This window comes from Manacus vitellinus, unplaced genomic scaffold, assembly GCF_001715985.3.
Source record: "Manacus vitellinus isolate BGI_N305 unplaced genomic scaffold, ASM171598v3 scaffold_33_pilon, whole genome shotgun sequence".
In the NCBI taxonomy this organism is placed as follows: domain Eukaryota; kingdom Metazoa; phylum Chordata; class Aves; order Passeriformes; family Pipridae; genus Manacus; species Manacus vitellinus.
Window position 1 is genome coordinate 8,712,218 of NW_021940478.1, and position 15,767 is coordinate 8,727,984.

The 15,767-nt window shown below is 38.9% G+C and overlaps 1 protein-coding gene across 4 annotated transcripts in view; it reads left to right on the forward strand.

Moving 5' to 3' along the window:
- The window catches only part of FARS2 (phenylalanyl-tRNA synthetase 2, mitochondrial), a 237,463-nt gene that overhangs the window by 125,345 nt on the left and 96,351 nt on the right, over positions 1-15,767 (forward strand). For all 4 annotated transcript variants that reach the window (XM_029961409.1, XM_029961410.1, XM_018076885.2 and 1 more), the window contains one exon: positions 13,585-13,745. In XM_029961409.1, coding sequence (XP_029817269.1) covers positions 13,585-13,745 — 161 coding nt within the window. The remainder of the gene's footprint in view (positions 1-13,584; positions 13,746-15,767) is intronic.

The following is a 15,767-nucleotide window of genomic DNA, read 5'->3' on the forward strand; positions in this document are numbered from 1 at the left end:
AGCTCTTCCACCAGCTCCCTCATCACCCTAGGATGGATCCCATCTGGTCCCATAGACTTGCAGGGATCCAAGCAGCTCAGTAGGTCACTGTTTCCTCCTGGATTACAGGGGAGCTGTTCAGATTCCTGTCTCTTTCTACAAGCTCCAGAAGCCAGCTGTCCTCAGGACAACCTGTCTTACTGTTGAAAACTGAGACAAAGAAGGTGTTAAATACCTCAGCCTTTTCCTCATCTTTGATAACTATATTCCCACCCATATCCAATAAAGAATGGAGGTTTTCCTTGCCCCTTCTTTTGCTGTTGATATATCTGTAGAAGGACTTTTTGTTATCCTTCACAGAGGTGGAGAGATTCAGTTCAAGTTGTGCCTTCATCCCTCTAATTTTCTTTCTGCATGACCTAACTATATTCCTGAACTCTTCCTGAGTAGCCAGCCCTTTTTTCCATAATCGATAAGCTCTCTTCTTTACCCTAATTTCTTTCAAAATCTCCCTGTTCAGCCAGACCGGTCATCTTCCCTGCCTGCTCGCCTTTTGGCACAGTGGGACAGCCTGCTCCTGTGCTTTCAAAACTTGCTTCTTGAAGTACGTCCCTCCTGGACCCCTTTGTTTCCAAGGGCTGTTTTCCAGGGTACACTGTGAACCAATCTTCTGAATAGGCCAAAATCTGCCCTCTAGAAGTCCAACCTAGAGGTTTTATTGACGGCCCTCCTTGCATCCCTGAGTATTGAAAACTCTGTTATTTCATGATCACTGTGTCCCAGATGTCCACCGACCACCACATCTCCCACCAGCCTCTCTCTGTTTGTGAACAGCAGGTCTAGCAGGGCTCCATCCCTGGTAGGCTCATTTACCAGCTGGAGCAGGAAATTATCCTCTATACGCTCTAGGAATCTCCTAGACTGCCTCTGCTCCACTGTGTGGAGTTCCCAGCAGACATCCGGCAGGTTAAAGTCACCCACGAGAACAAGGACTGGTGATTTTGAGACATCCACCAGCTGTTTGTAGAATAATTCATCACCCTCATCATCCTGGTTGGGTGGTCTGTAACAGACTCCCACCAGGATATCAGCCTTGTTGGCCTTTCCCCTGATTCTGATCCACAGGCACTCAACCTTATTGTTGCTGACTTCAACTTCTACAGAGTCAAGAGACTCTCTAACATATAGAGAGCTGCCCCTCCACCTCTCCTACCCTGCCTGTCCCTTCTGAAGAGCCTGTAGCCACCCATGGTAGCACTCCAGTCATGAGAGTCATCCCACCACGTTTCTGTGGTGGGATATGGTAGTTGAGATAAAAACTTAGGAAACCTGCATTAAAGTAAAATGCAAAGTAAAAAAAGAACAAAACCACCTTGCATATTCTTTCTACATTAAAAAAGAAAAAATTATAAAAAATGAGACTGTGTGTATCTGGAAAGGGATTAAGAAACTCCAGATGGCTGTTAAAAAAAAAAAATTAAAATGGGGGTGGAGAAAGTCAAGAAGAAACAGTTTCTATTGACTTGTTATTTCTTTTTTGGAAAGGTCACTGAAAATTTACACAGTGACAAAATAACAACCCAATTAGTATCTGTCCTGTAAAACTAAATGTTAATTTATTTCAGATTCTCCTCTATTGACAAGTGGGACTGATATTCAAGATGGACTTCTCTACATGAGTGAAGGGCAAAAATTACCAGACCAGTTATGAGTTTCTATAGCAATTGCTGTCAATTTTCAAACTGTAAAGAAACAAGATATTTTTAAAAACTATCTGTAGGTTTATTTTGTAGGAAGATTCTTTTTTAATTATATTTCTGATAGCTATAAAAGACACAATTTCATAATGAGAATAAATCTTAAAAGCACAGCAGCCCCATTATCTAGCACTTTAAAAAATTCCCAGTGGAAAGTAGTATTTCATTAATTTTCATTACATAGGAATTATAGAATTAGGGGGTCTAACATTTCTTTTATCATTCATTTCTTTAGATGTCAGCAGCTCTACCTTTCCAAAATTAAGTTCAGTGCATAGCAACAGATTCATAACTATGAAAAAGAAATATTAGTTAGACAAATAAAAACTTTTTTTTGAGAAGAGAATCTCTTTAATAGGATGTTTAAATTGCAGTTCTTCAACTGAGCAAGAGAATTTATTTTTCTGAATATATTCACTACTCCAGAAAGAAAAGCAAATGAATAATCTCTGATAATTCATTTAAATATTTTAGCATTAAATTATAATGCAATATAATCAAAGCAGTATCCTTTATTTAGGTTGTATGTTTATCAGAATATTTCCATTCATATAGTCCATGAGGAAGATACAAAACTCACTGAGTGATGGTCGGATCTTTCCCGTTGAGGAAACAGACACACTTGAGCACATATCTCTATCCCCAACAAGGCAGTGGTCTGTCTTCTGTGCCTCTGCCCTGTGCATGGAACGAGGTGATTTTTGGTGAGGAAGGAACTTTTCCATATTTTACGGAGGTCTGTGTATTTTGGTTTTTTTCCTGTTGTGGGCATCAGATTATATAGTGCTCTAGTTTTGAGTCAACTTCTAGTCAAGTCTAATTACATCTTTAGCCCACCTTATTTCCAGGTTTGACTGCTCATTGAAGGAGACTGTTGTTTTGGGAGGGGAAGAAAAAGGCATACAAGATGTCTGTGTTCAGTAAATAGTACTCCCTTTCTCAGAGGTTGGGCCTGTGATAGAGCACTACTTGAGTGAAGGGGGTCAGACACCTTCATCCAAAGGAGTTTGTTTAGCTCTGGCTTCCTCCAAAAACTTGCAGTTAGTGCAGGCTCTCTGGTACCATGGGTTTGCTGTCAGCTGAACTCGTCCAGTGCTCACCATGAGGTGGGCATGGCTGAGTCAGGCTCTCTGCAGTTCAGTCCAGGGCTGTAGGCATCCCTCAGCACCTTCCCAGGACGCAGGAGGCTCGCTCTCTTTAAACCTTCGTGCTGTGTCCTAGCAAGACAGAAAGAGAAACCTTCATCCTGGGAGGAACCCCTGTTGGATGGAGGAGCACTAGGAAGGTTTAGGAAGCAAAGGACATAGCTAAGTTTACTTCTTCTCCTGTGAAGGACCACTATGCGATTCAGTTTCCAGGATGATCATTCGTCTGTGGATGAATTTGAACTGTGAGGTGTAGGGTTCCACTCATGCAAGTGTCTGCCTCACTAAGGCAGTAGTTGGAAAGCAGGAAATGGTTGCCTTTAATGACAGCAGGCAAGAACAGTCTGTGCACTTAAATACTGATCTACCTTCTCTTCCTTCCTGACCAAAAATGTTGAGTGTAGCAGCATCTCTGAACTCAAACTTTTTGCATGTGGCCGCTCACTGTGAGCTCTTTGCTGTCCCAGTGCCTGACTTGAGACCATGGGATCTGATTTGCAGAAGAGTTGAGTGCTCACAACTGTAGCTGTAGTAGTAGGGAGTTGTTCTTTGAACATACTAAACCCCATGTCATGCTTGGTGCTCAGCAACAACAGGCCCCAAGTATTTCAGATTTGGAGCAAAATTAATAGATGCTTTTGATCTTAAGTCTCTGTGCTCAAGTTCCAGGTGCAATACAGGAGGCAGTAATACTTCCCCAAATCACAAAGACATGCAGAAGAAGAAGAAAAAAAGTCTTTAATATTTTGCAAGCATTAAAATATTATGGAACTGAATACTTCACTGGGAAGCTCATAAAAGAAAGAATGTGTCTTCAGAGCTCTGCTTGAATATTGCTCAGTGCAAAAGGCACTTGGGGTACATGTTCAGCAATGCAACGAATGCAAGCAGGGATCATTAACCATTGTCTCTTCTGTGTGCTGAACAGAGCAAAGTTTCGTGGAAAGATTAATACTTGTTTGTCTCATTGAAGACAGCATCATAATGTATTGCTAAGATGAAAGCATCTTAGTGTTCCTCAGGCAATCTTAATTCTAGCATTTCAGAATGTCTGAATGTGTCATTGAAACGCCAACTTCTGTGTTAAGGCTCACTTTTGTGGCCCATTTTCTGTTTGTTTTAAATTGAAAACTGAAAAATGGAAGTATTCTGTTGTATATCATCACATTCTTATGAGTCATCTGTGTAATACAATTACAAGTTTTTTAGAGTAATTCTGTCTGTATATACCTCTATTACATATACAAAATATTAGATATAATTGAGAATTTATATGAACATAGTGGGAGAAATATGGGGATTTTTTTCAAGCAGCTGTGGATGATTGTGTGCTTTATGTGGCAGTCTTTGCCTTCTTGGAATCTTTTCTAAGGAAAATCTGTCCTCCTTCAAAGGTAAATAAAGCTGTTCTGTTTTGTGCTTTTGGTCTCTGTATAGTGGTGTGAACTGCTATATACAGTATATATACCTAGGCAGAGAGTAGTTACAGGGCTATCCTGCAGCCCATCCTTTTGCAGTGAACGTTGCCTTCGTTTCTGGCTGTTAGTGGTCTATTTCTACTCTAAGGCTGTAGCTCCAGCAATACGTGGAGAGATTGTCTGTGGGATACTAATGTGTATATATGTGTAGATCACCAGCTGGACATCTTCAGTGTATCAGTAACTGAATGTAACACCTAGTGTGATAGAACACACAACCTGTGTAGGGGAGAGGTCGGCTGCTGTAGGCGTGCTGTAGATGTTCTTCATACCGGCAGAACCAACTTCTTGCTGCAAAACTTGTGCTGTAGGGTTGTTGTAGTCATGCCGTTTTGCTAGAAAGAACTGCAGAGCATAATCTACTTCATTTGTGTATTTTATTGCTTGTGTATCTATTTCCATCATCTTTTACATGCCTTGTCAGCAGCATGGCAAGAGTGAACAAGAAGCTTCTGCAAAATGTACAGCTAAGGTGCTTCAGCAAATTATTTCAAGGACTTCAAGCAAAACCTTTCCTTATGTGTTTTCCTAAACTTTTCTTATGTGGTTTAGATGGGACTTCACAATATTACATTTCTTCCAACTCAACATTGTAGAAGCTGGTAGTACTGCATTGTGTGAAACTCAATCAAGCACTTAATGCCAAATTGTAATACAATTTGTCACTTCTTAAGGAATGGTTGTATTTCAGAAAAATAATTATTAACTTAAATGTTCTACTCATAAGTAAAAAGAGCATGGAGGCCTGTCTGTATTAGGTATGATGGTCCTGTAGTATTACAGATGAATGACTTGAAATAAATTACATATAGATTTTTTTAAGAAGTGGCTATAGGCAGCAGGAGGGAAATAAGGACGAGAGTACTCAAAACATAATTTCCATTGTATTTGTGTCATCTGAATTCCAAAATCATGAAAGAATTTGCTAGAAATGAGGAAACTAATTAAAAGAAATCAGAGAAAGAAATCCTAAAGAGATTAGCACGAGGTGATTGCTCTGAGATGAAAGATTTTTGTTATCTTCCTTGTAATTATACAGTGATGTTTGTTTCATGATAAAACTTGAAGTTGAAATGGATGCATGGGGTCACATTCATCTAATCTGATTTACATGTCTAAAAGTAAGTGTTTGTCTGTACATTTCTTATTATAGAGTGAATAATTATTTGTGATATTTTCTCCACATTTACAGTAGAACTGAAGGATCTGTTTTAGACCAGATTCTTAACAATGTGTAGCAGTGAAGTAGCCAACAGTATCCCCCAGAATTATGCTTCTCAGTGTTTTCTTGCGGAAGCCTCCCCAAATTCAAGAATACATTAATAGCCATCAAGTTGTAAAAGAGCAGGTTTGACTTCAAAACATGAATGGAGTAGGAGTGAGAACTCTTTTGCCTAGAGTAAAACCCTTCAGTTCCTGTCCCAGAAGAGCTCTAGACATAGCAGTGCCACTGAGCAGGTGTAGGATTAGGCACAACTCAAGTTCTTTCCTTGGTGATGCAGTTCAAAGGGTTGTGGCCACACAGAAGTCAAGCAGTGCTCTAGAAGCTAAAGAAACTGATTTGTAAGTTCAGGTTTTTCTCATCTTAGTGTTCCTTGGAACATGAGCGTGAGAGTGGAAATGGAGGAGATTTTAGGCCCAGACAGAAGAGCAGGTCATGGCTCACTATGTCTTTTCCTGAGGCACAGAACTGAGTCTCTTGAGGTGTCTGTTAGTGCTACAGCTATATAATTCCCGTTTTATGCATGCCTTGTGTACAAAATGTACCAGCAGACTACATTTTTGTAGTTGAGCATCCGTAGCTGTGTTATAGATGCAGATAAAGGTATTTGCTGGTGTCCAGGTAGACAAATGCCAACTGGAAGCACTATATTTAGGAGCAATAAGAGAAATGTGAGAGGGTCACTTTGTGACATTATCTGCAGATCCTGTTTGGTAGTGTCTATAAATATATATTTAAATCTTGTCCATGTCTTTAATAGCATAAGACCTAGTGGTGGAAAAGATTTTGTCCAGGAATGTGCAATGGTTTAATTTTTTCAGATGGGAGATCAATACGTAGGCATGGGTTGTGAAGAGAGTCATGCTTTGAAGAACCCTTCCTGAGCAAAAGTAAGAAATGTCCTTTGAGTTATTGTAGCACAGGGCTGATGGAGTAGTTCCTCTAGTAAGAAGAAAGGAAAATTGAGGGTAATGCTTATGAAAAAATTTTTCCAGCCCATGCTATATGAGAATACATTTAGGTTGTAATTTTTAAAAAATAAATAAATTGTATGTACCTGGGACCTTGCCAGAACTGTTACAAAACACTGTAGTGGGATTCTGTTGGAGTTCATAGCGTATATATGCTGCACTTCACTTTGAAATCTTCTTATAGCTTAACCATCAGAATGCTGAAGAGCTATTGACAGAGAGATTTTGAAATTCAATGCTTCACATTTATTATGTGTCTTACCTAAACCATAGTAGGAAAGGAAGGACTATTATCCCAACCCCAGTTATAAGGCAAGTTATGCCTACATGATCATAAGGCTTTTCATGACTTTCTTCCCTAGAATGAGCTTGTGGCAGAAGAGTTAAATAATAAATTTTATCTGTCTATTATTTTTATATATTGTAGAGCCAAGGAACTCCAGTCATAAGCCCAAGGCTTCTTTATGGTAGGTGCTGTAGAAACACAAAATGTCAGTCCCTGCCTGTAGAAGTTGAATTTATTGTGCAGTGTCAGGCTTTCAGATTAACTGTGAGAGCATGCTGCTATCAACTGAACGTGTTTTTTAACCTTTTGATATATTTACAGGTGTTCTGGCTGTTCTGATTCTTGAAGAGGAATATCAAACAGATGCTAAGAGCATCCTGTGCTATGATAGATAAACTGCTGCCTCTGTATCTTTCGAGAATGTCTTAATCTCTTGAAGACTGTAACATGTTGTGATGGTCTTTGCATTCTTGAGCCTTGCTCTGTCAGTTGTTCTGGAGGGAAAGATAGTTTTGTAAGACACTAAACAGTCAACTTTGGTGAAATTTTGCCAGGAAAGTTGCATCTGGGGGCAATAAATATATATGAAGTGAATTTGTCCAGCTGTACTTATACCCCTGAAAAAATGAGATTCATAATTGAATTCCTGAATTATACTGTGGATGTGGTCTTTCTGCCAACTAGCAGCCCCTCATGTATTTCTTTATAGCTGTTATTTTTTTCAAATCTACATGGTTCCAGTTTCTAGGGAGATTTAACAGTATTAAAAGATTTTAAAAGACTCAAAACCTCAAAATCCAACTTTACCTGAATGAACAAAACATTAAGAGAGGAATTGGAGTTTGCTTTTACATACACAGAACAAAAAGAGCAATACTGGAACCTGCAGGCAGAGCCAGGGTTAATAGACCCAAGGAGTCAATTAATTTTTTGCTCTGACATAAATTAGGACAGCAAATTGCACTGTCATCTGTGGAGATTGTCCAGTCTTGAGACAGGGATAAAGGAAAAGACCTTGCAAACTAAACAAGCCATTGTAACAGCTATGTAGACTGAAGTACAGAGAAAAGGAAGACCATATACCATAGAAGTGTTTATAGTTAATGACTGATGTCTTGTATTGCTCTTGGGAGTTAAGTGGATACTTTATCTTACATAATTTGAAAGGTTGAATGGTAAATGCTATTGCTGTGTATGGTTATGAACTCTGAAAAAATATCCAAGGGTTTAAGTAAGATTCTGTTTAATGGTGGTTTTGTCACTGATTTTGTTGTGTTTGAATATTTAGGAGGGCTTGTGGGAATGGGCAAGATGGCCTCAGGCAAAGGTAGAAAGATGGAAAGGAGCGAAGAAGGAGGACTGAGAAATTCATAGCTTCGGAAGCAGGAAGATAAAAAGAATTGGAAACTAAAAGTATCACTTTGAGGTGGGAAAAAATAGGGGAAGTTCTTCCTTGCTATTGTTTTGGTTCACTCTTTCCTCTTCTTGCTGATCTAGTTTTCCTGTCCTCTTCTGCTCTGGTCATCCATTTCCCCTATCAGAAATGTTTTCCTCCCAGCTGTTTGGCCTGGTGAAATACTGGTAAAATGGTAGAATGAATGATAATTATATAGTGGAAGAAGGTAGAATCCAGTGGTTGGCTTCCCTGGGTAGAAATTTTTTAAACAGGCTATTCCTTTAGTATGTAGGCAGCTCTTTTGGTTATAGAACAAAAATAAACATAGTTATTAAAAACTTATTCAAAGCCTTTAAAATTCTTTTGCTTAGTTTTCAAATGGAGAGAACAGAACAGATCAGTCTGACCCAGGAGACATAGCTGTAGTCTCAAAGTGACGATTATTGTTAGAAAATTATTCCACAGAGGAGATTTAGAAAGATAAGTTCTCTTTCCACAGAATAGGCATAATTGAATGTTTACTTCTTTACTTGAGTTCTTGAGGAGTGGCTTTCTTAGTATGCATAGTCTGAAAGCCAAGTTCTCATTTTAGGATGTAATTTAAACTGAATTGCGCACAGGAGCCTGAATTCATCAATTTAACAGAGTTACAAGAGAACAATATGACAGTTTTGAATTTTGCTTTCAATGAGGAGAGGAGATCAGAGGAAACTCTGATAAGCTTTTTGGCCTCAGTTGCTTAACACCCCAGCCATCTGACTTTGCACTTTCAGAAGCTCCTCTCTATTAGACTGATGCCTTAGTATTACTTTTTTTTATGTAAAACCTTTGACTCCCAACAATACAGGAGTTATGAAATAGAAAATAATTTAAAATGGCTTATTTTTAGAATGAGTAAACATGGTTTGCCTCATTGCTGTGGCACTCATGTAGAATGCACATTCCTAGTCTCTAGCAATAAGTAAATATTTATTTTGCAGAAGCTGTTTTTCAAAACCTTGTTCATAAGCTGTCCATTAGTCACATAGAGCTTGAATGTGGGCATAGGTATTTGTTGCCAGAATTTCTGATGTTTTGTGTCAAGTCACATGTTCCTTATATCTATAATTTACTTTCTATGCAGTTTAAAGCTCTGATTTGTTTTGTAAAACACGATGTGTAGTCTATGTGTCCTTGAGAATGTGTTCACCCCTCTTCCCACCATTTTAGTTCCAGGATTTTCTCCATTAACAGTCATAGTTTGGACTGAAAGAAGATCAAATTAAGGTCTTTGCTTCTGGAACTCATCCCAGATTTCAGCTACTCACACTTTGGGTATAATAATTTTTGTGCATTTTATGAAGAACACCTTGTATGCAGGCTGTTGTGTGCTCCTGACTTTCCCTCAATCCAAGATCAAAATTTAATTTCTTTCACTTTGCAGTAACTGCTGAGTATAACAATTTGAAGACCCAATTTAGGCTCTATTGAAAGAAAGATTTCTTTATTGGCAGTTTTACAGAAGTAGCGAAGACTCTTAAATAAAAGCCAGTATAGATATTAAAATAAGTGTGACTGGAATGTAAACCAAAAGGGCTTTGTCAACCTGTTCCTAATACTACGTTGCAAAATATGTCTTAAAATTGTCGTACAGGGCAGAATGTCTTGCCTCACACTCCTTGAGAAGTGTTTCTGTCTGTGGGTGTTTCTGAGGATTCTGGGTGATATAATCCATAGATTCTGGCAGGTCATTATATATGCCTTAGTGAATAATTAGGAAGATTCCCATCCTGACTGATCAAATTTAACTTGCATTTAACGTTTCTTTTTGGAGAACAGCTGAATTGGTCTACATTTACATGTAAACTGATTCACCTAGGCTCGAAGCTTAAGACCAGGACAAATAGATATGACTTACCAAAGAAGATGAGGACTCTTGAGCTCCTCTGTGACACAGGGCTGTGATGATGCAACCCTTCTGAGGTCAGATTTGGTCTGTCTCAGCCCCTACTGTGGGAAACCTCTCAAACCAATTCATTCTTTCTTGTTCCATCTTTGGCTACCTGACAAGCAAAGCTTCCAGCCATTTTCTTCTGGTGGGTAGTCAGATTTTTCACGTGTGGCAGCAGGAACCTGGAAGTGTACAAACCTTTGAGGGCCAGTTGGGGAAAGCTCGTACGTAAGGAGGGCTTTATCTGTTCGACTGTGTTATTTCAAGCACTCATTCTATGATTGCCCCACCAGATTCCTGGAATCTGCTGCTTTGGCTGGGTCTCATCAGAACATCAGCCTGGTTTTGCCACATTTAAAGCTATTCTGTGCTCATTCCTTCTATCATATTGACTTACATTCACTTGACTTCTTTGCATAATACTTACCAAAATTCAGTGCATTTAAACATGTATTTGTGCTGGGAAAAGCTTTGGGTTGCTCTCTCACTCAACAGGATGATTACCTACATGTTTAATTTCTAAGCCACCTGGTCATTTCCAGTGAAGAATATGTTTACAAGCATGCTTTAGTCTTGTTGAGCCCCCTAAGCATTCTTCAGATGCTTTAAGTCAATGTTACATTAACTTGGAGCTTTACGAATAGCAAGTTGGAGAAGAGGTCAGAGGCAAAATAACTGAAGATTCATAGTGCAGTGGAGATGTGCTAATGCTGATTTGAGGAGGAATTTTAATAATCTGAATTTTCCTTTTTCTTTTCTTTTTTTTCCCTCCCTCTGTCTGAGTAGAGGGAATTCTTCACTGACACAGCTTTCACTGTGGACACTTGAGAAGTTTGTGGTCTGAGGGCTGATAACTGTACAAGGATCATCCAAAAGACAAGTTTGGTGACTAGGTGTTTATTCATGGCTCAGATGACAATGCTCAGAACTGCTAGCAGATAGAATTTTTTTGTCTGGTACAAAGTGCAAAGACCTGTGATGTATGCCAGTCCTTCTTAAAAAAAAAAAAAAGAAATTGCCAATATAAAATCAAAACATTCATTGCAGAACTAAAGTACATAACAAATCAATTAGGTATATATTGTGAGGGGAAAAAATATTACAATGAAAACCATTCTTATATCAAAGTATTAAAAAAGCACAAGTCTTAAGTGTAAAGCTCTGCTAATCAGAATATTGTTCTGCTTATATTCTGTCACATTCTTTTTTTTCCCCTGTCTGATCTACCAGTAATAATACAGTATGATTACCAGTAATTACCAGTAATGTATACCATCATGTATACTTAAATGAGCATCAGTGAATTAATTAACACTGATGCTTAATCTGGCATCTTTAGGTTTCAGGTTTAATGCTTCTGTTGAAATTAAGCAGTGACCATTCAGAACCCTCATGGATATTGCTACAGGTGCTCTACTTTACCTCTGGAGAAGGGGATGGATTGTGTCAATCAGCCTACAGAAATACCCATTTTATGAGAAAGTCTGGCACTTCTGAAATGAATAGTTTTGTCACTGAGGCAGGAGCCGATGATCTAGGAAAGGCAAGCTGGAAATTTGGGGATGCAACAAGATTGCAATGAATTATCTTTCCTTTTTACATAGCCATAAAAATGTAATTACTGTAATATATGGGTATATGGAGAGAAATAGTACTTTCAACATGGAAAAGAAACAGTTTATGGTTTATGCTTAAAATCAAAACTCAAAATCCTACCCAAACACAAATTTCAATACATTCTGTGGCATCACTATTTCTTCTATAAAAATAACTCAATCAACAGTAGCAAGCTTTGCAGTTCTTCATGTAATAGCTCAAAGTCTATTGCTTGATATAAGCATATTGTTTGGAGCAGCTCTGCCACGAGATACCTTTTCGGTTCACACCTGGTCCTCTGTTTCTTAGGACTTCCACAATTCAGTTGACAAACTGTCTGCTTTCAAAGGTCAGAAAGTGCAAAATCTTGCTTTATGAGGACACAAGAAGGGACAAGGCAAAATACCTAGACTCCTCTGTGAAGTACTCTTAAAAAGTTAACTAAATTCCCGTGGCATTGCAATACTGCTGAGGCTGCAGGTGAGACTCAGAGAGGTTCTGCTGAGGACCTGTTTTTCCAGAAAAATAGGCAGGTTCAAGTGAATTAATAGAATTGAAGTGATGAGTGTGTCTCTTTTCCCAAGCTTGTTATGCCTGCCTCTGTTTAAACAGGACTTGGGCTTGTTTTAGTCTCAACATTGAACATGACAGCATACATAAGGATGTCAGCCGTGCCCAAATAACAGGAACTGTCTCCTTTCTGATAGCAGAGACAGGGGTCAGAAAGGAGACTTCTACTTCCAGCATCCTCCATGATGGTGGGGAAGCTGCCAAGCTCAAGGTTTCAAAAAAATTAACTTAAATTAATACTGGCCAGGGAGGGACTGGTGTAGCCCTGGTCTAGATGCACAGCTGCAAGATGACTCGGGAGCACACTACCAGTGCTGATGGTGACGAGTCAGTTCTGTCACACATGCACACATCCTTTCAGCATAAGTGTATTTATTTAGGCATTTGTTTAAGTTTTTAAAAGCTCTGAGCCTTTGCCAGGGCTTCTGGGCTCCCAGCTTATTTCAAAATCAGTAGGATGATGGCTAAACATAGAGTTGGTTCCTGGTGTGGAAAAAATCCCTGTTTAATGACTCAGTGCTCCTGCACTGTAAATGAAGGAAGGTATGAATATTTACTTTCCTGAAAGAAATGTTGCATCATTAATATCCATACAGTTCTTCTTTATTAAATATGCTCATCTTTTCATATTTGGTGCTGCATAAAAGAGAATTGTGTATGTGAGAGCAGTGGCTTTTCCCAGGAGCAGCAGCTCAGAAGTTCCCTGGTTGGAGGTGTAATGCTAATGCGACAGTGCCTCACATCCCGTTGCTCTGTTTCTTCCAGAAGCCTCAAAAGAGGCAATTATGATCCTTTGAAATGCTGGTAATGATGTTAGTGCTGCATAGGCTTGACTTGGTCTGTGAGACCAAGGAAAATATTCTGAACAGGGAATTCATGTGTCTCTTTTTAAACACAAGTCAGTCAAGTGTGGAAACGCTCAGCTCTAATGATAGTAAACGGAAGTGGTGTATAGCGTTACGTAGCATTTCTCAAGCCTGGCTGAAACTTTGGATACAAAACACCATGGCTGTGGCTTTGCTTTATTACAACTTTTGGTTCCTGGACATAGTGATGTGCTCAGTCTTGCTGCAGTTTTTGATGGAAGTAGAATCTGTCCTGTAGCCTTTAGATCTTTCATTTGGCAGCTGTAGGATTTTCTGTCTTGTCACTTCCCCTTTTTTTTTTTCCTCTTAGGCGAACATTTTATCAGTAATTTTCCATGTTGTGAACTTAAGCTCTTGAATTTTTATCTTGTTTGTTTGTGTATTGCAGCTGGTGCTCAGGATAAAATTGGCTGGGCATTTGGCTTGGGTTTGGAGAGGCTGGCCATGATCCTGTATGATATCCCTGACATCCGACTGTTCTGGAGTGAAGACGAACGCTTCTTGAAACAATTTATTGGGCCTCACATTTGGCAAAAAATAAAGTTCCAGGTAAAATAACAAATATATGATAATAATTTACTGTCAGTTAGAAGTATGTGTATCCCTAGAGAATATCACATAATTGAAATTCTGTACCATTAACTAATTAGGTTTTAAAGCAACAGCTTTACAGCTATCACGATTCTCTGATACACTGCAATAAAATCCAGCTTTTGATGATAACATTTTTTTCAACCAGATAATATTGTAAGTTCCTGCTGATACCCAGTGAACATCCCTGGTATGAGTAATGCTTAAGCACATATTTAACTTCTAAATATATCCAGAATAGGGACTGATTAAGACCTATGTCTGATTTGATTATGTTCTTGAATTGTGTCTCAAGAATTCTGTTTCATTATAAATATGTGTCTGATGAAGATCATTCAAAGATCATAACACATTCACAGTTTTTTCCCATTGTTTTCACTCTACATTCATTGAAGTCAATGTGAGTTTGCAATGTTAAACTTTGGCAAAATGCTTTGTGAACGTGTCTCGCCATTTTCAAGATGTCAGCTCTTTTCCCCAGGTGACTGGTGGGGAGAGTGCAGGCTGAGCTTGTATTTGTTTTGTAACTCCTCTACTGAGGTGATTTTGTAGTTAACAACTTCATCTTACTTTTCTGTATTTACAAAGCAATCAGGCATAACTGTATTGAGTGGAATTGCTACTTTCATAATACTCTTCAGCATCAGCATGGGAAGGTTCAAGTCAGGTGTCATCAGCTGGTCTTTGAGAGAGTTGAGCTGATGTAGCTTTGTAGATGCTTGGTGAAGTCTGAAGTGCTAAAGCAGCAAAATACTTTTTGCTGCTGCCTTTTACCATTTTACTTGCTTTCTTTGTAAACAGCTTGATTATGTTCTTTTAAGAACTGAAAATATAAAAGGGGAAATCAACAGTGTAGCACTTAGGTGATGTTTGACTAGTCTCTACATTGAATCAGTAGCAGCATCCTTTTTTTTTAATTCATGGCAATTCCCACACATCTTCTCTGGTATAGTCAAAATAGTGTTTGAGCTAGGTTTGGTGGGCGGGTTTTGGTTTTTTTGGTTGCAGTTTTTTGATTTGGGTAAGAGTTTGGGAATTTTTTTTGATTGGTTGGTTTTGGTTGGGTTTTTTTTTTTTCTTTGGTGATAGCTGGCATTAGGGTATTCAGCTTATAGTTTATTATCACTTACAGAAAGAAGACAGTTTTTTGCCACTGTTCCTAAACATAGATCTGCTTGTAGGTTTCCTTAACCTCTTACAGAATGTTTGTTCTTTTCGATAAGGAATGTTCAAATCTCCTTTTCAGGTCCTGTCTTTCTCACTGGCGTTGCTCCTGAGGTTGTGGCTTGATTTATAGATTGCAATCTGATCTCTGAGAGGGAGTTGCATGTCTGATTTCTCTAAGTTGCATATAATCTTCATGTTCAGCTTCAGATAAGTCAGGTGTAGTGAGTCAATCTGAAGATGCCAGAGGCACAGCTTACTGTGGATAGGCTCAGAGGAAAGGACATGTTTTCTAGGAAGCTAAAAGGCAAATATTTTTTTTTTTAATTGATGCTGTTTGGTAGCATTAGCTGAGCAGGAGTCACCAGGAGCAGGTGGGTTTGTATAGTTTTTCTGGGTATCTATGTCATTGATAGAAGAGTGGTGACAAGGTCTTCGTGGGTCTTCAAGCATTTCTTGTTGCTGAACAGTGTTGGTTTCAGCTGCCATTGGCTCAGCTTGGAAAAAGGAGAAAAGTTCCACAACCCAGAACTGATGTTGTAGGGACTCATGAAGTTGAGGCTTGCTGGCTGAAACACATTTTGAAGTAATAACATGAACCAGGAGGTATGGTGCAATAGGTGGGGGACTTCAAGGAAGAGAAATTGTCAGCTGCCAGTGTGCTCTAACTTGAATCAAAGGGAAAGACTAGAGTAATATTGCCAGGCCATTACCTACTGCTTTATCACATTAGTGTGTTGGCAGCTGTCGTATCCCAAGAAATAGGACAGTGAAAAGTATACAGACTGGGAGAATGAGGGGTATGTGAGTGGGGCA